Genomic DNA, 25,552 nt, shown 5'->3' with positions numbered 1-25,552 from the left:
TCAGAAGCAAATCAGTTTGTGCCCCTGGAACAGGGGGGGTCTAAGAAGTGCACTGTACAGTCGACCACTGCTTTGCACTCTGGTCCATTGCGCTGAACAGAGGGGAAGTTTGTTCTGCTGCTTCGTAGATTTCCACGCAGCATTTGATCTAGTGGACCGCGAGACGCTGTGAGAGACGTTGGTCGGATACAACATCCCAAGGGATCTGCTAAGGGTAATACAAGCTCTACATAATTATAATTGGGTGCAGATCATTTTGCACATAGAGGGGAGCCTATCACAGAACATCCCAATTGGAAATGGGTTAAGACAGGGGTGTGTACTGGCCCCCCTACTTTTCTCCTTATTCATAGCAGAATTAGCTTCAGTCTTAGGTACTGCAAGGGGGGCCAGACTAAAGTTAAACGGAAAACATATTGTATGTCTATTATATGCAGATGACTTAGTAATAATAGACCAAACAGAGATCAGCCTGCAAAGAAAGATGAATATGTCCAATGAATATTGCAGTCTTAAAAAACTTATAGTAAATATGGATAAGACAAAGGTACTAAGCTTTGGAAGAAGAAAAATAAGGTTCAACTTTTTTTTGGGCTCAACAAAGTTGGAAGAGGTAAACGAATATAGGTATCTAGGGAAGTGGTTTGAGAAAAATTTGAATTGGCACACCCATCTAGATGCATTAAAACTGAGGGCATCAGCCTCTGTCAGTGGTCTAAAGAAATGTTATGGAGTTTAAGGTGAAAAGTCTACAAGACCGGTTTTAAAAACTTATTTAGATATGATACCACCACAATTCCTATACGGAGCAGAATTGCTATATTTGAGTGGTAAAAATGGATGGGATGCCAAATAGGGAGAGTGCCTGAAAAACGTATTAACGTTGCCCATGTCCTCAATGGTCCAGGCAGCAAAATTGAAAACAGGAATGACTTAATGGGATATAATGGCATGTATGGCACTATTAAGAATTTGGCAGCGCCTGGGCGCTGGGGAAGAACATAAAATGTTGCAGTGATGTAGAAATGTAGCCAGGCGAATTGAGTTTAAGGCATTGTGTATTGCCTTCAAAATTCTGAAATTGGCATCTCCCCAAATTCTGTCTGACCTTTTTCTACCTTACACTCCTACACGATCACTTCGATCTATGGGACAATGTCTGGTAGTGATTCCCCGGGTGAGAAGAGTCCGTGAGGGTGGGTGCTCTTTTCGCAATAGAGCTGCCATTCTGTGGAATTCTTTGCCGGCCCGCATTCGTGGGCTTACTAACTACTTTCATTTTAGGAAAGCCATTAAGACATTTCTGTTCCCTTCCCTGTAGGCCTTTAGTGTTTTATGCGTACAGCTCTTTTGTTGCTCAGCGCCGGGACACCTTTTAGCTGAGGCAGCTGTCGCGCTCTATAAAACCTGTTAACATAACATAACATAACATAACATACTGAGGAGCAAGCTAAGGTGGGCAAAAGGGATAAGAGAAATTATACCTGAAGCTTGTAGAATTGTGAGGATCAAGCTGTGCCTGCAGAAATCAAGGTTGACAAGAGAGAACTCAGGGCCCAGGGGAGAGAAATCTCTCGAGCTCACGACCAAGATTATCTCAAGGGAAAAAAATCTGTACGTTTTATGGCTAACGTGTGGCAAAATGAACAACATTTCCCTTATATTGATAGACTATCTTGTCGTTCGATAAGAAGAGAATTACTAAGGTTGAGAACTGGTTTTAACCCTTGTTATGCTAACAATGGGGTAAAAAAAAGCAATGAATCATAGCAAAGGATAATGTGTTTGTATTCTGGGAAATACATGCGATATATTACATATTTTATTGGACTGTCAGAAGGTTTTGGATATACGGAAAGTGTTTTTATGCCCAATTTTTAAAAAGTATGGTATTAAAAATAGGATACAAGCAGTTGATCTTCTAACTGAAATGAGTAATTTAGATTTGGCTTGCGCTATGGGGAAGTTCATCCAAAAGGTTTATAAAATCCTTAAATGTGAATAGAACAGAAATACTTGTTTTAAATATTATATGACATACAGTACGTTAAACAGAATAATGGAAGGATCAATGAATTTTAAATGTATGAATTTTATGATAGATTTTAATCAAGATATGTGGTTTTATGAGTTTGTATTTATGGGGATTTTAAATGTTTAAGGACTAATTAGTCCAAATAAACTTTGTTTTGAACTAAATAATTAAATAATATGCTAATATAAATACAACTATATGTCAATCTTCACTTTTTAAGATGTTCTGTGATGCAAGGGGAGCTTAGGCTTAACGCTTCCTCCGAGGGAACCATTGTTCTTGTTGTTGGTCCAGCTTGCAGAAGCCAGCTCTGCCTGCTGGGGACTAATCAAATATACAGTGCAAGGGTGAAACATTGCAGGGAGAACTTTGACTTTGAGACACATGACTCACTACAAAGATCATATCCACCATCACTTTAGGGGGTGGATGGGGAGCTCATAGGGGTGTCAAGAGATCCTTACCCACCATTTTACCTGAGGCAGGAGAGCCCAATGTGTCCTGTCTTGCTTTGGATGTATCTGTAGGATATCTTAACACATGGAGCTGCCTAGGCCAAATAGGTTTATTGAGTTTCGAGTTACTTCCCCGCACTACCTGCCTTAGTAAACCCTTGACTGATTGACTTCTTACCCTGAGGATTGGTGCTAAAGAAGTTTATGTGCATCCACACCCAGTAAAACTGGACCTTGTGTTTCAGGGCTTGGAAATATTGGGTCTCAAGTTTGCAGACCCGAGCTTACCCAGAGAAGAATTTACAGGAACCCCAAGACCCCAAGGCACTGGGTCACTCATGATAGTGAGCAGGGGAATTCTAGCTCGAGTAACCACTCTGGGTGGAATACCACCAATCGCAATGAATGCCTGAGATGGAAGCACCTTGTCAGTTTCTGACCAGCTACTGTGGGCCACCGGCTACCAGGAATCACCACTTCTCCTTGCCATAAGACAACTTACATCATCTCTAAAAGATCCAGGGGATCCAGACATCAACTGTCCCCATTTAGGCACTGCTCTATGACCCGTGATTATTGGAAGCACCTCGATGCATAACTAATGAGAGATTGTGCGCTACATATATTATATTTGTTTGTTAACTGCATACATTCGTATAGTTACTTTTTTATGTTTATAAGGTTGTCAACCAAGAACACACATTAAAAAGTATCAAATAAAAATTTCAACTCACGATGACACCCAGAGTGTAAGTTTGGTCTATTTACAAAGCAGAGCCACGCCTCGTGTATGGTTGTTGTTGTTCTCATTTTTGCGTGTGTGCCTTGAATGACATACACAGCTTCAAAACACAGCCGTATTCTGCAAGGTACGGGATTCCCTACACCGGCAATGTCTGCGCTCTCAATCAAAGCCAGGTGTCTCGGTGACCTCAGTGGAAAACATTAAGGGCAGGAAAAAACAAGAGTAAGATAGACCTAGCAATTGCTATTTTGGGGGGTTATTTGATATCAACGTTTTAAACAACCAACGGCAGTGAATTCCACTTAGGCCCAGCACACAATAGCCCATTCACTGCAGAATTACAATGGAGTCCCTCGTTTCCTTTGGTTGGTTGTCCTCATGCCTAATTAGGAAAGTTTTGTTTCTTCATACTTTTCTTTTCTATTTTCTTAGTTGGCCTGCAGGGGGAGCCATTTTCTCTCTTCGTTCGCCTCGAAGATGTTCTTTTTTTTTCTTCCGCATTTCAAATTAACTTGCTCTGTTCTGTGAAATTTCCTGTACCGACGATTGTGCAACGTGCCCAATCTAGCTCGTCAGTGTGGGTAGGCTTATGAAGCATACACGACGGACATGAAAACAGTATCCTCCTGTCACAGCGCGCGCGACGATGGCTTCTGACGGGGGACCGTGCCACTTCCTCACCAGGATTCGGAGCAGCTACCTGGCCGTCCTCCTGCTTCTGGCCTCGTACCAAGGTAAGCAACCCCCGTCCCTGCTCAGACAGGATGGCAGATAAGAGGCTGAATGTGTGTTCGTTTCTATGGCAGAAAGGAACGCCTACACGTGCTTGTGTGTTGGTAGTGCTCCACTACTGTCATTATATACGCGGTGCTTATTTACGAGAGGCGCGCCCTTTTCTAAGCAATAACAAGTTTGACAGCTAACGGAAGTCGCACACGAGAAATGAAGGAATTTGACCCTGATCAGATAACTGTGGCGATTGGGGAACCAGGGGACTTATCGCAACGGCTCTGCGCACAGTCGAGTGCCCTATTTCCCTGCTTGACGTCTCTAAAGTTCACATATATAACTCGTAATTTCTTCGAGTTAATGCATGAACTTTAGATAAAACACGTCAAAACAGAGGTGCAGTCTCTGTTCATGGGTTGTGGTTCTGACTATTTCTGTTTAAAGTTCATGCATGAACTCGGAGAAACTGTTAATTATATGTTTGAACTTTAAAGACCTCACACACAAAAGATGAAAGGCTCTCGGCACTGCGCAGAGCTGTCCTGACACGACGCCCGGGGTACAAGTTACATGTGCTGGTTGCTTTAACGCGTGAGCCACTCTGCCATCCTCCCCGCCCCTCGCATTACATGCATCCAGGGAGCCTAATCTTGAGGAAACCTAGAAAGACTTGAGGTGAGAATCACCAAGGATCATTGTTCGAAATGGTTTATGAGTCTTTTTGTTTTACTCGGAATGCAGAGGCCTATGGGCCTAGCTACTTTTTATTTTAGCTTAGTGAGTGGTTGTGAAAGTTTCCCTCGGGAAGAGGATGAGGCTGTGGTAAAAGTGAGACTAATGTTTTGAAATTGGTCTCCCATTTTCGAAAATAATTTCTATCCTACTACGACATGTAATTGGTTAACTCAGTGCTTTAAATGGGCCGGTGCTGCCCGGGACAGAGTACCCGCACTTTTTTATTTTGAGAGAGAGCGTACCGGCACTTTTCAAGAGCGACGTAATACTTTTAATAGGAGAGTACCGGCACTTCTCAGAAACAAGCAGGTACTCTGCTATGAGTACCTGCACTTCTATTTTTCCATTTCAAGCACTGGGTTAACCTATGCGGAAATCGATCAATCCATGGTGGCTTACTTCCTCTTTCCCCTGAGTTGAATTTGAAGTGTCTGTCTTTACAGACACGCCTGCATACCCAGGAAAGGATGAAAGAAAGAGCCGTGCTCCCAATGTTGTGCTTGTCGTAGCATCTTGGGCATGGTATGGCTTTACCTTAGCATTCTCCTAACTCCCACGCTGTGACTTATGTGCAAGGTGTCTTCCAGTTTTGTTGTTTGTTCCTCACTGTCCCATAGTAATGCCGTTTTGGGCTCTCAGTAATGAACAAAATCCCCATTTCGGCTTTTTACCTGCCCTGCCACTTCACTATGGTCAGCACCTCCAAAATAGACACAGAGGCTAGACAGAGATGCAGCCCACCAATCCTGATAAGAAGATGGTTAGGATACGGTCCACCCCCACCGATGCACTCATCACCTTGCAAGTCCAACCTAACGTTCCAGAACCACTCTTATCCCCTGTCAGTCCTCATGCCGGTATCAGGTGACAATGCCACAGGCAGAGCCGGCTTTAGGGAGGTGCAACTGGCGACGCCTAGCTCGGGGGCATTGTGTTTAGAAATAACTTATGGGTTTAAAGGCACCTGCTGCACAGTTCCTTGTGTGTCCAGCAGTTTTCAGTCAAAATAAAAATGTTAAGATAACTCTGGTGATTAATGTTCCTGCTGGACAAGGATGGAGTTTTTGCTAGTAGCAATTTTGGCTCAACATAAAGTAGCACAGAGGGTTAATGTGCCTGCTGCAAAGAACATGTACCATGCGGATCACAGAACTGTATTTTATATGGCAAGCTCGATGTGCTACTGCCGTTGTCACAGATATCCTTGTGTTACTTGCAGTACATAAGTTACCATCCTAATAGAGCACAGTGGCCTATAAGCTATCATAAAAGAACTGCATGCAAGCTGCATGGTGTTAGTTAGAACATTATGTTTTTTCCCCTAGTCTTTCATTGTTCTAATGTTGTTAAAAAGGGTTCTTTTAGGTAGAAAAACATTTTTATTAGTAAAGCTAACCCCAACCACTGTGGTACGTTTTAAATCCTGAGTTTGTGCTTCTTAGACAAAACACAAATATACTGCCTGCTATTGTGACATGTGAATCCTACACTGTGTAATTATCATTGTCTAAGGAACATTTCATATAAAATGTGTGTGATGCAAAGTGCTCTGACACCTTCCACTGGTATGAGTACCACCATAAAACAAATGAAATGCATTTGAAAGAGGGGGCTATGGAGAGATGAGGGCACTGTTAGAGGGTAGTAGTGAGGCAGACCATGGAGAAAGAGGTCAGTGAGGGGCGCAGAAGAATTTGCCGCACCGGGTGCCACCAGTGCTGAAGCTGGCCCTGGCAGCAGGAATCTTCTAACCCCTCTCTCTTCCTGTGCTCCTAGCCAGTATCAAACTGTGGTCAGAAATTGATTGTCAGGGAAGGAGAACATAATCTCTGTGGCCAACAGGTCTGATGTGAGGGTCGTCTTCATCCTGTTTCCTGCTACTTGCGTTAGATGAATGTATGTTTGCTTTTTTCACCTATGATACTTTTTGATAGTTCAGTGTGTGCCAATAATGACCCTTGTCAGATCTCTTGATAAAACTCGGGACCTTGATTATCATCCTATATATACCAACACATCTTTGTCATATGTGACAGTTCTTTTTTGTTAAAATATGTGGCCTATATGTCTTCCAAGACACATTCCTGCTGGAGATCTACAACATGGTCCACCGCCGGCTAAAGCCAACAGCTGATCCACCGTCATCTAAAAGTACATATAAATCATACTTAGATTAGGAGAAAAATGCATCCCCAGAGTACAAAGCATTGTTGGTTAAAACGCCAACTATGGCTGAATGTGGCCCAGGGACAAGCAGCCAGCAAGTCGCTGTGCACCAATGACTCCTCTCAACTAAATTCCACCAACACCCTCACCTCAATCGCATGAGCTCTGGAGTTGTCACACTATTGTGAAGTGAGTTTGAAGGAATAAGATACATTGAGACTAAAGTGTTTTGTAACAGTGGATAGCAAGGGCCAGTCAAGGACTTGGCCAGCATTTCGAGAGTGAAGAGGAGTAAAATGTGGGCTCTGGAGGCACAGTAATATAACAGTAACCGTTTGTACATGCGTTGCAACCAGCATAACAATGGTTACGAACAGACACATCGGCGTCTGCAGCCAGCAAAACAGGGCCGAGCTAAGCATGAGAGACTCTGCTGCTATGTAACAAACAAGAGCAGAAGAGAACTCAGGCAGTCTAACAGTGGCGAGGAGGAAGGGGATACACTCTGCAGTCAGAGCAGTGAGGGAAGGAGACAGCAGTCATTGTTCCACAGGAGAGTGAAGCCGATTAGGCAGGGTCTGTGACCAGTGCACCATGCTAATGATGGAGAGAAGTCTGGTCCTATAGCTAGTAAAAAGGGGGTAGGAGACATGGCAGGCGTTGCTGCTGGTGGCACAGGTGAAAAATGTAGGAGTTAGGTGTGCCTCTAGCTACCCTGCTTTGAGGGTGATAGTTAGACAGCTCTTTTTAGCCAGCAGCAATTAGCACGATTGGACTTATAGGTACATGTAATGAAATCCACAGAAGACTTCCTGCCTTAAGTTAGAACAATGGGACTGGCTGAAAATCACACTCATGACATGGCCTAGATGTCAGCTAAGTGAAGAAAGGCCAGACTCTATGCCAGCTGAACAAGTGATACAATCAAAGAGGATAATGTAAAAAATGGCACATGGTGGGGAGGCTTTGCCCTCAGTGCACTTAGACACACCCGCTTTACATTGTGTTGTAGCAGATTCCACCTTCAAACATGACCATGGTCAAACAGAAGGCACTGGGGCTTCCACTCACAAAAGCAAGGCAACATTGTTTAGCAATTCAGCCAACATGGGTTCAGGAAGGATGGTTGTATGATGGAACAACACATTCCTTTGCAATGCATGCCTTTACCACGCATGCGTTACAACAAGAATGCCTTTTCCACGTATAACCTTTACCACACATGCTTTTACAACATATTTTGTTGTAAAGCATGTATGTTAAAGGCCTATCCGGGATAAATGATTTCCTTGACCCCTGCCCTAAGTCCTCAAGCCGGTTCTGGGAGCAGGTCACACTGGCTTTGCACTCATTACAATGATGAACCTTTGGATTGAGAATAATGTTCAGGCCCATGTTTATGTATCTCAAGCTCAAGGGCACTCTCTGTGGTGACAGAACAGCAGCAACTCAACTTCAACTTTATAAACTTGTTTCATCGGCTAAAGCTGTCTGTGTTCAGTCTTTAAATATACGTTATGTGGGGGTTTTGGCTTTCATTCACGCTCTTGGTCTATTTGATGTCACTCAGTGAAAGACATCCCAGTTATTAACAATTCTATACATGACAAAACAGCACAGAATCCAGAGTATCTCATTCACTGAGAGCAACGTTTAATGTGTCTTCCTAAAATGGAGGCGATCTGCTTGCGCCTCATGAAGCCACAATGAAGATGGTATGGTGTTATGGTCTTACAGCAGGCTTGGCAATAGGCAAATGAGATGGACTCTGACGCTCCACATATTACTGATGTGCCTCTATGGATCGGGCCATTTGAAGTTATCTTAGACTCCATCAACAGCTTCTGTTGTTCTCTACTTCCTTGACAGTAATTTTCCTTTCCCTGCATTGCCCACCTGGGAACTGTCTTCATATATCCATGCCTTACATTCCAAATACTAGGTAGAAAAACATAATACAAATTGTTCACATTTGCTGGCACCGCGGCCACTCTCCCAGAGTCGACAACCCCAGCCCATTTAAACCACAGCTGCTCAATGGGTATATTTTACACCCGTAATCATTGTAGCGACGCTGAAGGCCTGGCTGATGCTAGGCGGCATGATTCCTGGTCTTCCGATAAAGAAAGCCCATTTCTAAAATGTTCTCTTGAAACTCAGTAACTGATTCATGTTGGCATTGAGCAATGAAAACATGAAATGCTAAACAACATTTGTCTTATATTAACGTATTCTAACATAGACGCGTCACGAAGTTGATGTGTGCAGCAGTGGCGTTTGGCGACATAAAAATGGCGGGGAACTATATGAGCAGTACTTGAATCGAAGCAATTGCAGAACTTAACATGAGCACCAGTTACCTAACATCATTAAAAATATTTGTAAGGTAACTGGTGCTCACGTTAATAATTACATCATTAAATAAATAAAAAACATTTTAGAAAGAAAAATTAAATGTTTATCTTACCTTAGCAGCCTGCAGCATGGTCCGTTATTCTCCAGTCCCTGGCTCAGCAGGCAAAGTTCCACAGCCAGCCAAGTTTATACAATCCAGACGCTGCTCTCATGCTGTTAACATGTTAAGCTGCATGAGTGAAGTGCCAGGATTGGCTGGAGCGGGCTAGCTCAGCGCTCCTAAAGGCACTGGAAGCCTGTGCCAGCTGGGTTGTGAGAGCTTTGAATTGCGCATCGCTATCTGGCTGACGCAAGATAGCCGGCCAAAGTAGCATGCACACTTCAAACTGAATTGGCCACTCCTCACTGCTGCCAATCAGCAGCAATGGCCCACTAGCCCCTCCCTCACACTCGGTTTGGCTGGCAGAGTAAAAAATAAAATGGTAATAAAATCATTTTACTACCATTTTAGTTTTCAAGGTTTCCTTGCGGGGCAAAGCTACTTCCCCTGATGGAGGAACCGCTGCTGGTGTGCATTACTTGCCCTGTTCAGATTTATATAAGTGATTGGGCCTTTCTTTAAGGATCGGTTCTATTTATTTTTGCCACAGTAAAGCCTGCTATAACACAGCTGGTCGACAAACTGGTAGGCCGGCAGCGTTCAATAACCAAACAAATCGAGCGTACACAGCTTCTTGCATACAACCGTGAGCAAGGCAGTGGTACTGAGGCATTTTAACTGCAAAAGAATACAATAAACTCAAAACAAACCTCTCCCACATACCTTCATAAAGATAGCTAAGTAATCAGTGGTAGGACTCAGTTGTGTCAAACGTCAGAGTTAGAGCCGATGGCCCGTGAGGCTTAGGTGGAGGTAGCAAACAAAATAATTTCCGGTAGGCCAGGCAAGTTAATTCATTGAATTCAGATGAAAGAATGCATATGAGGGGAGCCCACTCTGTAGCGTAAGAGTTAGTCTTTTAGTTGACAGCTAGTGACAACTTCTCCATACCTAGTATGAAGTTTGTTTAAGCAAGTTGTGTATTGAGGGTTCTTGTCAGTGGGACTTTTCTTTATAACACAAACAGGTATGTTTATAGGCAGAACCACTGAAATTATTTGGCAACAGAGTAGCATTTAATATGGCCATGTTGACCAAATTAAGCTGCAAGAAAACTGAACTAAGGTGGAATAGCACAACATATTCTATGGTAGTATTATTTCACTATTTTTTCATGTTAATCCCTATGAATACTGTGTGGGCAAAAGTTGTTGACCCCATTACGTATTCTCAATACTATCACATTCATCCTGTGAGCAGCAGCTAGTTACACACCTGAGCTCAAGATTCTTTTCCGAAGAGGTACTCCATGATCCACCCCATTTTAATTTACAGATTGGACCCGTGAATAAAAAATTCAGTTCAGGGTTCCATCTAGTAATTTTAACACACTCCTCCCTTTCACAAAGACCTCACACACCCACGCACAACTGCGGCGACTCCTTAAAAAGATCTCCGTGAAAGAACCCTCTTGCGGGGCCAGTGAGGGACTGCAGCACCACCCCCACGAGGAGCATCGCCCTATGATGAAGCATGACACCCGCAAGGGTGTGTGAGGGCACTATAAATTATAGGAGCAATTCCTCTACCACTCACACTAATCGCTCTTATGTGAGTGTCACTTTCCTCTACCTGGTCTTGATACTTCTTTTTAGAGGAACAGTTACCCCTTTGTTTGAATACTGATATAGAATCACCTTGATGCAGCGATTCCAACTGAACTACCAGAGAGTATAACATCACATGCGCGTGCCACTTGACAGCTACACAACCACCGTTGTTTCTGTAACTATGAGCACTGCGCCGTATGTCCTTTCTAAAAGCTCTCCATTGTTGTTGTTTGAAGTCTCCAATGTTGTTGTCCCCTCCCTTTTTCCCTTTTTGGTCTCACCTGAGCCAGCGCATGTGTTGCTCTGGCGAGACATTTAGTGAGTGGGATTTAAAAAGTCCGACCACAGCTTTTTGGGTGGCATAGAGCGTGCGGTTACGCGCAGAATGATGAGCAGAGGTGCCATCTGGCTTTCCTCTCTCGTCATGGTGCGCACACATCGCACACCACTCGCCAGCCTGCTTTCACTTTTGCTGTCGCGCGCGAGCACACCACTCGCGTGCTTTTTAAAAATGTTCTTTTAGCGCGCGCGCACACACAATTCCCTCCGCCTCTCTCTCCCACTGCAGCCCCATCTATGCATTCTTCGCCCATGTTTTTTCTTTCCTCCTTCTCCCCTCTCTCTGCAGTCCTTACACCCATTGCCTCCTCTTTCCACTCGATTTCTTCGCACTACCTTTGCCATTATCGGTTTATCCACTGCCCTCTTATGCCGCCCCCCTTCTGTCCATTCTTTGCTTTCTCCCATCCTTCTTTTCCACCTCTGCAGTGGCTCTCCTCACTGCTGTCCCATCCTTCCTCCCTGCTTCACCAAACTCCTCTCGTCTTCTCCCCTATTCCGTTGCTTCTTCTGCATCTTCTCTTCTCCCCCCTCCCAGCGCTCTTTGTGTTCTATACAGTTTTTGTTGTTGAACACAGTAAAACCACGACCCAATATGTTACAGCTACAAAGCTGAAATCTCTTTAAACCAGGAATTAGCATCAGCATGTGCCTTGCTAGAAGTAACAATTAAGTAATATCTGCAGAAGGTGAAAGATCTTTGAAGTGTTTTTGGGAGCGTGATGGGAGGGGCGGGGCTCCGAATGAGTATGATGTCGAACTCTCCGGAGAGTTCTCACTTCTTGCAAAACAAAAACGTAACCCTCTGGTGTCAACACATTCAAACGTTCCTTAGAACCTGACTGATGTGCATATGGAAACACTAATCGTGGACAGGTTTAGAATTTGAGAATGCACGCCCTTCGGTAGAACTATCACCATCACAAGAAACGTCTTTAAAAAAAAATCAGAAAGGAGGGTCACATCTTCTTGATATGTTAATGAGCCTTCTTAAACACCACCTCCCCCCCACCCCGGCATTCCTTCGATCGCCCCACCCACTTTTCATTCAGCTTTCCAATTAACTGGGGTGCTTCCTGCCTTTGTAAAACTGCAGAGGAATACCTTAATATCTTTGGCCTTCCTCTACCTCTCGCGCCATTAAGTGAAGGTTCGGCGCCATAAAGGAAGCACATCTGCGCCAAAAACCCTTCATGCATCACCTTCCCGCTGCAAACGCTCCTGCCATGACAGAGAGAGAGGGGTTCTGCGCCAGCTCACCCCTGACACAGATCTACTCGATGGGTGCATGTTAGGTATCCTCAGTTTTCAACTACACTGAAATACATACGTAAGTGCTACATCACAGATGGCATGATTGTGCAAGCAAAAAAAGTTGTTAATCTGCACCTAGAGTTTTACACCATCAAATGGCTGGAGATTTACGGCTTTTGTCAAATCACAACACTTTCTTGAAGTACTGTGCAAAATACGTCAGTCGCAGGTAATCCCATCCCGAAAGGGATTTATTGCTGCCACTGACAAGAGTAAATGACGATTTCAAGAGTGAGAAGGGGTAAGAGGATTTTGAAAAAAATACCCCCGAACTCTCCACTTCGCTCTTAAACTTTCTAGTGAAACCTTGTCTCCCCCCCCCCCCCTTAAGTGGATTTACTCACCAGCAATATTACATCAGTGTGGCATATTATTATTAGCGAGTAAAAGAAATCACATTTATACGGCATCCTTTTGTGACAACCTTGCACTCACAAATCCTCCAATTTGCGCATGTAATTCGGATTCTATGTACCGTTGTCTGATATTATCCCTTGACTAGTGTGTCTACTGTTTCCACTTGCTTGTTAGCAATTACCATGCGAGTCTGACCTACCCATCGTGACAGTATCTAGAACAAGTGTTGGGATAGCCAATAGGTCTCGCTTTTGGGACCTTATAAGTATTTAGTTATGCGGAACAATATCCTTGGTGCAACAACATTAACTGTTGCATGACTAAACACTTATAAGGTCCCAAAGGCGAGACCTATTGGCTATGCCAATGCTTGTTGACCCTTTCAATAGGTCTTTTCTACTCTAGAATAAGTCTACTAGGATACCACTCTACCACGTCTGGATATCATACTATATCATAGGAACCAGACCCATGGTAGTGCACCACTCACATTTCTTTAGGTCCTCATGAAGTGCCACATGACCCACTAGGTGCAGATGTTGACCCACTACACCGCGATAGACCTTTAGGAACATTGCATTCACTTAGAGCTCCAACAGAATTTTAACCAAGCTGGAACTACCTTAGCAAAACTTAATTTGAATAGGACTGCTCTAGACTTATTTTAAATCCACCTACCTGTGCTCTACCCAGCCCTCACACCCGCACGCACCCTACGGATTCTTCAAAAGATCTCCGCCAAAGAGCCCCGTTCACGGGAGCCCGTCGGGCATTGCAGCGCCGGCCCAATGAGGAGCATGGCCCAATGAAGTAGTATGACATCCCTCGGGGTGTGTGAAGGCATCACGAAGAAAGACCGCCCTTTCCCTGCACTCCCTGTTAGGAACTGCACACCCGAAGACACGCAGCTTTTCTTTAATCTCAAAGTTTGGTACAGCTTCTGAGGTTTACCGGTGTCATTGGTTTCCCATTTCAAAGTGAATTCAGTTTAAAGCCTTATATTTTTATCACAAAACATTCTATGGATGCAGAGAGGTCGCTCTGGGACTAGCTATATCCCAGAGCGTTGTCCTCTCTCTGACTGTTTGCTCCTATTTACAGTTCATCATTCTGCAAGATCCAGATCGAGGGATGGAGGTTGTCCTTTTGTGGTAATGGGCCTTCCCTTTGGAATGTCCTCCCTCTTCACCTACCTAAAACAGAAACCCATGAAAACTTCAGGAGGGCATTAAGAATATGCTCATTCTGCTGATCTGTGTTCCACAACTGGCAGTATCAGTTTAGTGTCACGATGCCTATGGGCGTTAGTACAATCCCTACAGTGCGAAATTTGAAGATACATTTATGTCAGTTAGCCTGATTTTAAGGCAAAGCACGCTGTATGACACCATCCATTTGAGACTGTGCATCTGGAGTCGGAGAAGTAGAAGTAGAGCAAATTGCACAACTGTGACACAGAAAGCATGCATGAGCAATAAATACTGCATTGATATTGTCTAAAGTGCAACAGTGATCTTCAAAATGTTTTGGAAGCATAGATGCATGATCACGTGAGGAGGCAACAAATGTGATTTCTAATGATGATAGTGATAAGATGATTAGACATTTAAGAAGTCAACAGAGATTTTGTTGTTGCTATGTTTAATAGTCTACAGCAATATTTTGTTACATATCATGGTCAAAATATTCATTATCTGGTATCTAATCCAGAATGGCGTGATTATGAGCACGAGACTCCACTCCAGTTCATGTTAATAAGGCCTGCATGCTAACATCTAGACAGTGGCGTCACTAGGGAGGGGGGGGGGGGTGCGGACCGCACCAGGTGACACCATCACATGGGATGACACCGTGGGAGTCGGCGGAGATGGGAAAGTGCCTTCTTTCTGCCTGGGCTTTTATGTACGTGTCCTCAAGAGGCTCCGAGTGCATTACAGGTTTGAAAAAACACAACACAACATAACTACAGACATGGAGCGAGGTGCTCAGCGGGCCCGGGTGCGCGAAGTGGGCGCACATTAGGGCCGAAGAAGAATTAGCTGTCAGTGTTTTCATGTGAGAGTTGATCGGTCCTCCAGGGACCCCTCACAAATGATCAAACGAGCAGAGCGAGAAATGGAGCTCTGTGCGGACAGCAGAGCATTTTATTACTGTAAGGAGGGAGGAAGTAGTGAGAGAGCGGTCGGTGCCAGCAGTGGCGTCACTAGGGGGGTGGGGACAGGACGTCACCATGAGTTACCACACTGGGTGACACCAACCCTAGTGACGCCGCTTTATCTAGACTAGCCTTCTACGACGGGTAGCTCGTAAGCTATTAGTAGCTTTCCATCTACCTGTAAGTAGATCTCCTGTGTGCAGCCCAGTCTCGTAAATTAGAGCATTCGCTTAGCTGCATGAAACCATGTATAATAACACTGAGTGTGTGTTTTCATGGCGATAATGTGCACATTTTCAGAACTTATACACTGACCTTGGGAGGAAAGTGGGTCAGTTTCCAAAATATATTCAAAGCTGAAATTTGACTGATAAATCATGTGGAACTGGACAAACGTATTATTAATACCATAACACTGGTGTCAGGGGCATTGGATGATGTATTACTCATGTAAAGGCTTTTAAAATTGACAAAACAATTACTGCTGGAAACCCTGCCTGATGCACTGAGGTGATCACTGTTAGTAATCGTGAAAATGGTGGCCACTAATGGCTGTGGTCGCTATTACAACACTAATTTTAGTAGCCTGGGATGATTGTCCCTGTAGTTAAGTAGCTCTTAATGCAGAAAAGGTTGGAGACCGCTGATCTAGACGAGAAACTGTGCTTTAACAAGGGGACTATAAGAGAAACTTTACACCACGTTTTACTGGCTTGCCCATTATAGTCTAAAGAATGTGAAATAAACTTAAATAATGAAGTAAAAAGTGCCATATTATTTACATTTTGCCAGCATCACTAGGGCACCTTTGCCACAAGTATTGCCTTGAGGCACTCTTGGGGTTCCAGGAACCTTTTCGACATGGTTCGGGGATTGCAGGGACTGGAATCATCTGTTCTTCTGTTGCGCTTTGCCAGTAATGATGGGTCTGTTTAACGCTGACGTTGGTGGTGGCTGACACTGGTTTAGTGGGTGGTTTCATTGTATCCACCCTTGCTAGGAATCTTTGCGGCATATATTGTGTCTAGGAGAGAGAGAGGGATCACGGACTTCCTCTTTATTTCATTTCAAGAGCATGACAGTTGGTTGAAGCCAACAGCCAATGAAACGCACCGTGGATAGAAGTAATAAGATACTTTGTTACGTGGTGAACACAATGATGCCTTCGATTTTAAGGGGACACGTGCAGTGGCTGATGATGCAGTAACGTTAAAACATGTATCTATTCGTACTCTTTACAACTTTTGTTGTTATGAAAGCGTAATTTCTCGTGGAATTACACACAAATACATGCTGTGCATGTTCAAAAGGTGAAAATAAACATTCACTTATGTTATGATTTAGAGCACTACACTAAATAACGTCTTGTTTTTTCCTCAAGTATTCTAGCGAAAATAGCAGTGCAACACACAAACAACCCCGCCTTTTTCAGCTCTGCAGATCATAGCTCTCTTTGTGAGTAACAGCCATTACTTCCAAGATGCAGTGACTCATAAGTTAAACAGTCCTTGTTAAATCAGGCAATCTAGCTTTACAAGGAGCATAGCTGTCCTTGTATAGTGGGTGTTATAAGTCCACAGCAACACACGCAGATACACACCAGCATAATCCACACACACAGGTATGGCACACACACATTATTAGTACACCCCGCACAAATCAACACAACCTGAAAATGTGTATATATATATATATATATATATTCACTGAAAAAACCATAGGTTTCAGGGGCGTTATAGTTAGGAATTGGCATTTAAAAGACCTTAGAAATTCACTGAAAAAACCATAGGTTTCAGGGGCGTTATAGTTAGCTGGACATTTCCCTCGTACAAAACCCTAGAAATTCCCCTGTTATAGTTAGTTCAGCTAACTATAACTCGCGCCCCCGCAATGCACTGCTGATGATGTCACATATGACATCACTCATGACATGGTCAGTGACATCACTGATGACATCTGAAACGACATCACTGATGACATCACTGATGACGTCATCCAGTGAGTCTTTGTTTCTGTAAAGTTTTAATATGTTTAATATATATATTGAAAGGCCTGTTGAAGAATGAGTGGGTGTACAAGTGTGTGAATGGATGATTTTCTAGGTGCGTAACTGACTCTATAAGTGAGTCATTAAATGTATCTTACTGCAGACTAGTGACTAAACTGTGAATGTCTGTATGTGTCTGTGTGTTGGTGTATAAGTGGCTGCATGGTTTTGTGAATAGCTATATGAGTGTCTATATGGGTTATTGATTGGTTGTCTGAGTATCTGTATGGTTGCCTGAGTGTTTGTGTGCGTAGGCTGTGTGTGACTCTGTGCATAGATGTGTGAGTGGGTGATTCTATGGGTGCATGGTTTTAAGAGTGCATCTGTGATGAACTGTATAGTTGAGTGAGTGTATGTATGGGTGTGTTAGGGATTGAATGTATATCTCAGTGGTACATTTGTAACTAACTACATATGTTAAAGGCAGTATATATGCGTGTAAGAGTATATAAGTGGGTATATGTAAGAGTGTGTGATTGTGAGAGTGGCTGTATGAGTAAGTGTGTGCTTGTATCAAGGATTGTATAAGAGCGTAACAATGTGGTACTATTTTTATGAGTAAGTGAACTTGAGTGTGTATAACTGCATAGGTGAGTAAATGGGAGTGTAATTAATTATTTGCATGACTGACTAGGTGTGCGAGTACCTCTATGGATGATTGGTGGTGTGTGAGTGTCTATGTAGGTGTATAAATGCATATGATAGTCTTGTACGGAGTGACTGTAAGTATGAGTGACTGTACAGGTGAATGAGTGGGGGTGTATGTAGACCTAAGAGTTAATGAGTGGGTATGTAGATACTTGTTTTTGAGTATCTATGGTTTTGAGAATGGAAGTCTGAAATTTTGAGTCGGTGTATCAAAGGTTATATTAGGGTGTGAGAAGATGCGGTAATTTATCACATGGATGACGTCATGAGTGATGTCATCAGTGATGTCATTTGAGATGTCATCAGTGATTTCATCAGTGATGTCACTGACCATGTCATGAGTGATGTAATATGTGACGTCATCAGCAGTGCATTGCGGGGGCGCGAGTTATAGTTAGCTGAACTAAATATAACAGGGGAATTTCTAGGGTTTTGTACGAGGGAAATGTCCAGCTAACTATAACGCCCCTGAAACCTATGGTTTTTTCAGTGAATTTCTAAGGTTTTTTAAATGCTAATTCCTAACTATAACGCCCCTGAAACCTATGGTTTTTTCAGTGAATTTCAAAGGTTTTTTAAATGCTAATTCCTATCTATAACTTATCTCTAAAGATATCATGAGAAGCATTCTTTTTTAAAAGTAGGGTGCACATTAGTTTTGTGGAAAAGCATCTTTGTGATTGGTTAAGAAAAAGCAGTTTCAACGTGGAGTACATATCATAGGATAAAATTTGCTCAGATCAACCACACCTGCTACTTGCATTTGGAAGGCACTGTTGGAACTTAAAACAATCATCAACTTTTAACCTGCACGTGTCGTTAAATATTCAAGAAAATGTTACAAAAAAATATCGTTACGTTTTAAAAAATTGATGAACTTTTAACCTGCACGTGTTGTAGAATGTTCTAGAAAGTGTGTTGATAGAATACGTTGCACTTCTGACTTCTATGTGTTGTTGAATATTAAAAAAACAGTTCATATGGAAAATTAAAAAGAAACCAATAGAGAAGTTTTCAAACCTAAAAGAATCAAGGAACTATTACAATTTATTGTTTACATGTATTTATGTGTGCAGCAACAAAATTATAGGCACAACAGCACTAGGAAGAGGAAGAAGCAGGGAGCGGGGGGGAGATGGGCAGAATGGCACACATGCACAATTAAGTACAACACACATATAGACTAACAATGTCCAAAATAAAACACACTAACAAGGAGCACAAGTCACACAACCCGCCAACATCACACCACTGAACCAGCATAGAAGTGAAAACCACGCTGCATTCATACAGGATGTGTACAAAGGCCAGTCGTTGGTGTTGTGGGATGTCTGCGACCGTGGTCATCATGGATGAGATGCCCAGCATGTGGCACATGGTCGAGTTCACTGTGTGTTATGTTGCCAAACGGCTGCTCCTCCCTCCCACGAGCCCCCACACTTTTGTACGGTTAGCTGTTGTATCTCGTGCACTCGTACGCACATCATTGTAATGCCTATTTGCGCATGTCCTGCTACATTCCAACTACAACATCACAGTGCTGTTTGGAGGTGGTGCATGCCACTTTACAACATCGACTGCTGCAGCTCTTGCAACAGGCCACACCAGAACACAGAGTCACACTTACCGCACTTCCTGTACACGGACATGTCCGAGACACCCCGTTCCCCTTGCCGGATAGGCACACCCCTGCACTGACCTGTGAACCCCAGACCAGCACATGCCAGTTGTGCATGCAGGAGGATGCGTACGTAGCTACACATCCAGGCTCACTGCCAACGCTGAGGTGACAACACACTGTGATGTTGCAGGGCTCGTGCCTATCATGCTAAGACAATGACCACAGGGACACACTTACTAAGATATGGGTTTGGGGGGCATTGGTGGTCCTGGAGTTGTTGCGATGAGTCTTCTGGCCCTCATGGGTATCCCTGTATCATGCTCATTGACTCTATGGCACCTGTGGGTGTTCTGGTGTGGCTCTTGGCTGTGTTCCCTTTCATGGTGCAGGTAGTTGTCCTGCTTAACACCAGCAGAAAGCAGGTGTAAAATCCCTGGTGCTAACGTGTCTTATCGCCGGAATGTGTTTCGCATTGCAATTGCTGTGAAAGTTGTGATGTGATTTTTTTTCGTGTGCAGAACAATATACGAACTGAGCAGTGTATCTCGACAAGATCCAGCACCTGACGCACTATTCCCAATCAATATAAATACAATGAGATTTCTTAATAGATTTTGTGTGTACACTGTAAGTGCAGCCAATACCTCAGTGCAATACAATACAGGATTTTAGTATTTAGAATAAATCGCAAACGTGCACCTCATGTCTTTTTGCACGGGAACGGCTACTCTCTATTTCATTATCAGCACTTTAACGGAAGTAAAGTTCAGAAAAATCTAACACACTATTCAGAAGTTGGTGTAAACTCTAGATATCACTAGTATTCCAGCGATAAATGCCCCAAAATTTAATACCATGGTGGACTCCATCAAATAACAGTAATAAGAACAAGAAAGAGTCACACAGCACTTAAGAGAACAACCAAAAACATTATTAATTTTTTTTCAAACTTTATTTTTTATAATAATAAATATATAAACGTTAAACTATTTTCAAACTTTATATTTTTATTAACATAAATATAAACAATAAACTAATAAACAAAATGTAACAACCATAATACAAAACAACAAAGCGGAACGCTCCTGTGGGAACCACGGATGTCGATGACAGACCTGCAAAATCAAAAAGATTGTTAAAAAAAAAAAAACATGGTATTCTTAACAAAATACCACAAAAAACAAATCACAGATATATAAAATGTATACAGCTAGCAAAGTTTTATAAGTTTAACTTACAAAAACTATAATTGTTGCCGCTTTAAAATATTTACCGAATCTGAGGATTTTTTTTTGCAGAAGGCACCACGCCCACAACGTTTTCCTTCAGTGGTGTGGAAATTTTTTACTTTTCCCAAGGGGCAAGCAAAGATCAATGCCACCTTGGTCACGTGCAAGATTTGCAAAAGAGTTCTGTTGCGAGGGGATCCTAACAAGAAATACTCGTACGGCACGGCAAGTATGATGAAACACCGAAGGACCCTTCATCCAAACAATCTTGCACGAGAAGAGTGCAAACGGATGAGAAACACTCCTATTCTGTAGGTGTAAAAAATAATCACAAATAAATGTATATTAATAACTTTCAAATTTATACTATTCCATTACTGTACAAACACATTTTATATAAAAACTGACTAAGAAACTATAGCCCTGAACCACAAGTGTGATGATCGTTAAAACACTACATGCATAGTGCATACTACTTTGAAGCAGTTCATGCCCTAAAGCCTACCTCACTAAAAGACTACATGCTAACTGACTAAATGATTACAGTACTATAAGGAGACACACTGGGTGAGTGACAGGGTGTTTGCTAGAAGAGTATGAATACTAACTAGGGAATTCAAGGTGTGAAACACAACTGTGTAGGTGATTAGAGGACTGCATCAATACTGCATAGGCATTTAAAGCAGTCCATGTACTAAGGCCTGGCTCACTGCATGACTACTTGGGTACTGACTGAATGATTAGACTACAACAAAGAGAGTGCCTAGGTGAATTTATTAGTGCTAGGCTTTTCACACAGGGAATGGATTAGTACTTGGTACTGAATGACTCACTAGAGGAGTGCAAAGGCAGTCACAAGTGCTGGACTGTATGGATACTGACTAGGAAATTGAAAATGTGAAAGACACGTATCTAGGTGGTTAGAAGACTGCATGCATAGTGCATAGGGGTTTGAAGCAGTCCATGTGCTAAGGCCTGGCTCAGTGTATGAATACTTAGGCACTGACTGAATGATTAGAGTACTGCAAAGATAGTATCTTGGTGAATTTATAAGTGTTTGGGTTTTAGCACAGTGAATGGATTAGTACATAATGCTGACTGGGTCAGTAGAGGACTGCAAAAGGGAGTGACAGGGTATTTCCTGAAAGTGTATGGATACTGACTAGGGAATTGAAGGTGAAAAAGACAATTGTGTAGGTGGTTAGAGGACTGCATGTATAGTGGAGAACGGTTTGAAGCAGTCCAGATACTAAGGCCTGGGTCACTGAATGAGTACTTGGGTACTGACTGAATGATTAGAGTATTCCAAGGAGAGTGCCTGGGTGAATTTATTAGGGTTTGGCGCAGTGAATGGATTAGTACATTATGCTGAATAGGTCACTAGAGGAGTGCAAATGGAGTGACAGGGTGTTTGCTGGAAGTGAAGGGATACTGACTGGGGAATTGAAGGAGTGAAAGACAAGTATGTAGGTGCTTAGAGGACTGCCTGCATAGTGGATAGGGGTTTGAAGAAGTCCATATGCAAAGACCTGGCTCTGTGCATGAATACTTAGGCAGTGACTGAATCATTAGAGTACTGGAAAGAGAGTTTCTGGGTGAATTTATAAGTGTTTGGGTTTTGGCACAGTGAATGGATTAGTACATGCTGTTGAATGATGCAAAGGAAGTGACAGGATGTTTCCTGAAAGTGTATGGATACTGACTAGGGAATTGAAGGTGTAAAAGACAAGTGTATAGTATGTTAGAACACTACATGCATACTGCATAGACATTTGAAGCAGTCTATTTGGTACTTAGATTCTGACTAAATAATCAGACTACTTCTAGGACAGTGCTTAGGTAAAACTTTTAAATTTTCAGTTCTGCCACAGTGAACAGAATAGTACATGGTACTACACCTTAGTGTCAAACCCTGACTCATTTTATCAATGCATAAGCAAAGACTAGCTTCTAATGCTACTAAAACTTGACAACATAACAGGTTTTAAATTAGTTATCTGTCAGCAAATACACGATGTTACCAAATGCCTCTCTCACAGTGGTTCTCAAATGCACACAGACTCACAGTGTGATTCTACACAACAACCACTATACCTAGAAGTTTACCAAAAATCATTCACTACTGTGGAAGTGGTAAGCAAACTGCACACAATCTTCATATTTCAGGACTGCACTTTTATGTCAAAGCCTGACTCATATAATCAAAGCATAAGCAAAGACTGGCTTCTAATTTTAGTAAAACTTCACAACATGACCGGTTTTAAAACAGGTATATGTCAGCAAACACACGATGTTACCAAATGCTTCTCTCACAATCCTTACCCAAATGCACACACAGACTCACAGTGTGATTTTAGACAAGCAACACTATCCTAGGAGTTTACCAAAACGTATTCACTACTCTGGAAGAGTTAATGGTACTGCACACAATCTACATATTTAAGTACACCACATCAGTGTCAAAGCATGACTCATTTAATCAACGCATAAGCAAAGACTGGATTCTAATCCTACTAAAACTTCACAACATGACAGGTTTTAAAACAGTTATCTGTCAGCAAATACATGATGTTACCAAATGCTTCTCTCACAGTGATCCCAAATACACACTAACTCACAGTGTGATTCTAGACAAGCTCCACTATCCCTATGAGTTTACCAAAACTCATTCACTACAATGCAAGTGGTAAGCGAACTGCACACAATCTACATATTTCACAACTGCAATTTACTGTCAATGCCTGACTCATATAATGAAAGCATAAGCCATAACTGTCTTCTAATGCTACTAAAACTTGACAACATGACATGTTTCGTAACACTTATCTGTCAGCAAATACGCGATCTTACCAAACACTTCTCTCACAGTGGTTCCCAAATGCACACAGACTCACAGTGTGATTCTAGACAAACAACACTATCCCAAGGAGTTTACCAAAACTCATTACTATGTCAGTAAATACACGATGTTACCAAATGCTTCTCTCACAATCCTTACCCAAATGCACACAGACTCACAGTGTGATTTTAGACAATCAACACTATCCTAGGACTTTACCAAAAATCATTCACTCCTGTGGAAGGGGTAAGGGGAGTGCACACAATCTACATATTTAAGTACAGCACATCAGTGTCAAGGCATGACTCATTTAATCAACATATAAGCAAAGACTGGATTCTAATGCTACTAAAACTTCACAACATGACAGATTTTAAAACAGTTATCTGTCAGCAAATACACGATTTAACCAAATGATTCTCTCACACTGATCCCAAATACACACTAACTCACAGTGTGATTCTAGACAAGCACCACTATCCCTATCAGTTTACCAAAACTCATCCACTACAGTGCAAGTGGTAAGGGAACTGCACACAATCTACATATTTCAGGACTGCCCTTTTGTGTCAAAGCCTGACTCATTTAATGAAAGCATAAGCCATAACTGTCTTCTAATGCTACTAAAACTTGACAACATAACATGTTTTAAAACAGTTATCTGTCAGCAAATACACGATGTTACCAAATGCTTCTCTCACAGTGGCTCCCAAATGCACACAGACTCACTGTGTGATTCTAGACAAACAACACTATCCCTTGCACTATATCAAAACACATTTCTTCATCTAGAAGTAGTACTACATTTTAGTATAGAAATATAACATAACTCATTTCACAAATTCATAAACAATGACTGGTTTCTAATTCTACCAAAATATAAAAACTACACAGTTATCTGTCTACAAACACATGAAAAACACAAATGCCTATCACAGAATGGTTTCTACATGCACACACATTGTAGAGAAAAAAAGTACTCCCTACACTTTAGCAGGAAAAATACATTAGTCTGATTAAGATAGTCTACATACATCCCCTCACAATTAAATAACTCATCTTTCAAGTTCTTTTGTAGATTAAGGAGTATATCAATCACTCACCATATTTTCTTGTACAGAATCTCTGCACTGTGCACCTCTCAGCAAAAGCAAAGAATGAAATTGTTTCCCTTTCATTTTCCACACATATACATGTAAACATCAAATCACAATCCTTCGCACATAAACTCATAAGCAAACACACATTTCTATTGGTTAAACATTTCAACCCTTTCCAACTGAAATACATTTCAACCCTTCCCCCAATCTGCCTTCTGCCTGTTACCATAGAAACAGGTCATGAAACACTGCACTGAGCTCACAGGTCACAAGTTCAGCTCACAATGTTCCTACACAAGACAGGAAGTGTGCTTGACTTTTCAACATATCAGCTTATCATATATAATGTTCCTTACAATCTGTTTTTGTTAACCAATAACAATCATACCTTTAAAAAACAAAAATATACACCCTACCTTTCAGTGTAGAAAGTTGTTATACAACCAATGATTTCTTGTCGTTTTTCAAAAAACGTTGCCGTGGATCCGCGCACCCACCGCGAGAGAATCCTTGCATCCAACGTGATAGGATGCGCGGACCGTGCGCGCATTTCGAAGCTTTTATTTTTTTAAAAGGGGGGCCCCAGGGGGTCCTTCTGGGACGCCCTAAGCACCTCTAGAGGGTCAGAGTATTTCCACTCTGCCCCCTTTATATGTTTTACGCACTTATTCCCCTTGCTTCTTCAGCCGCGCTTCTACCGAGGCAGAAAATGGCCGCCAACAGTTCCTGGTTTCGAATGTAGAGAGACGCTCGACAGCCAATTAGCATTCAGCGCGCTATCGGGAGGGTGCGCGCTCCGTTCGGGGAGGGTTCGCTTATGGTGCGGGTAGGGTCCGCGGATCCTCGCCGGCCATAGATATCACTAACTTTTTTACCCTAATTTTCTCAGGAACTACTGAACAGATTCACACCAAATATGCAAAAGTCACGAGTCCGAACTGAGGACTACCTCTTTGCCAAATTTGGTGTAATT

At 42.4% G+C, this 25,552-nt stretch overlaps 2 protein-coding genes across 3 annotated transcripts in view; one reads left to right on the top strand and one right to left on the bottom strand.

Moving 5' to 3' along the window:
• CDH23 (cadherin related 23) overlaps positions 1-25,552 on the bottom strand; it is a 1,199,511-nt gene that overhangs the window by 559,339 nt on the left and 614,620 nt on the right. The gene's annotated exons all lie outside the window — the stretch shown is intronic.
• Positions 3,687-25,552, top strand: part of VSIR (V-set immunoregulatory receptor) — a 139,181-nt gene continuing 117,315 nt past the window's right edge. Inside the window, exon 1 of the mRNA XM_085603465.1 lies at positions 3,687-3,969. Coding sequence (XP_085459591.1) covers positions 3,882-3,969 — 88 coding nt within the window. The 5' untranslated portion in view covers positions 3,687-3,881. The remainder of the gene's footprint in view (positions 3,970-25,552) is intronic.

The sequence above is a fragment of the Triturus cristatus genome, chromosome 1_2 (genome assembly GCF_964204655.1).
Source record: "Triturus cristatus chromosome 1_2, aTriCri1.1, whole genome shotgun sequence".
NCBI classification, from domain to species: domain Eukaryota; kingdom Metazoa; phylum Chordata; class Amphibia; order Caudata; family Salamandridae; genus Triturus; species Triturus cristatus.
The sequence above is the reverse complement of the archived record's forward strand: the minus strand, read 5'-3'. Positions and strand labels throughout refer to the sequence as shown.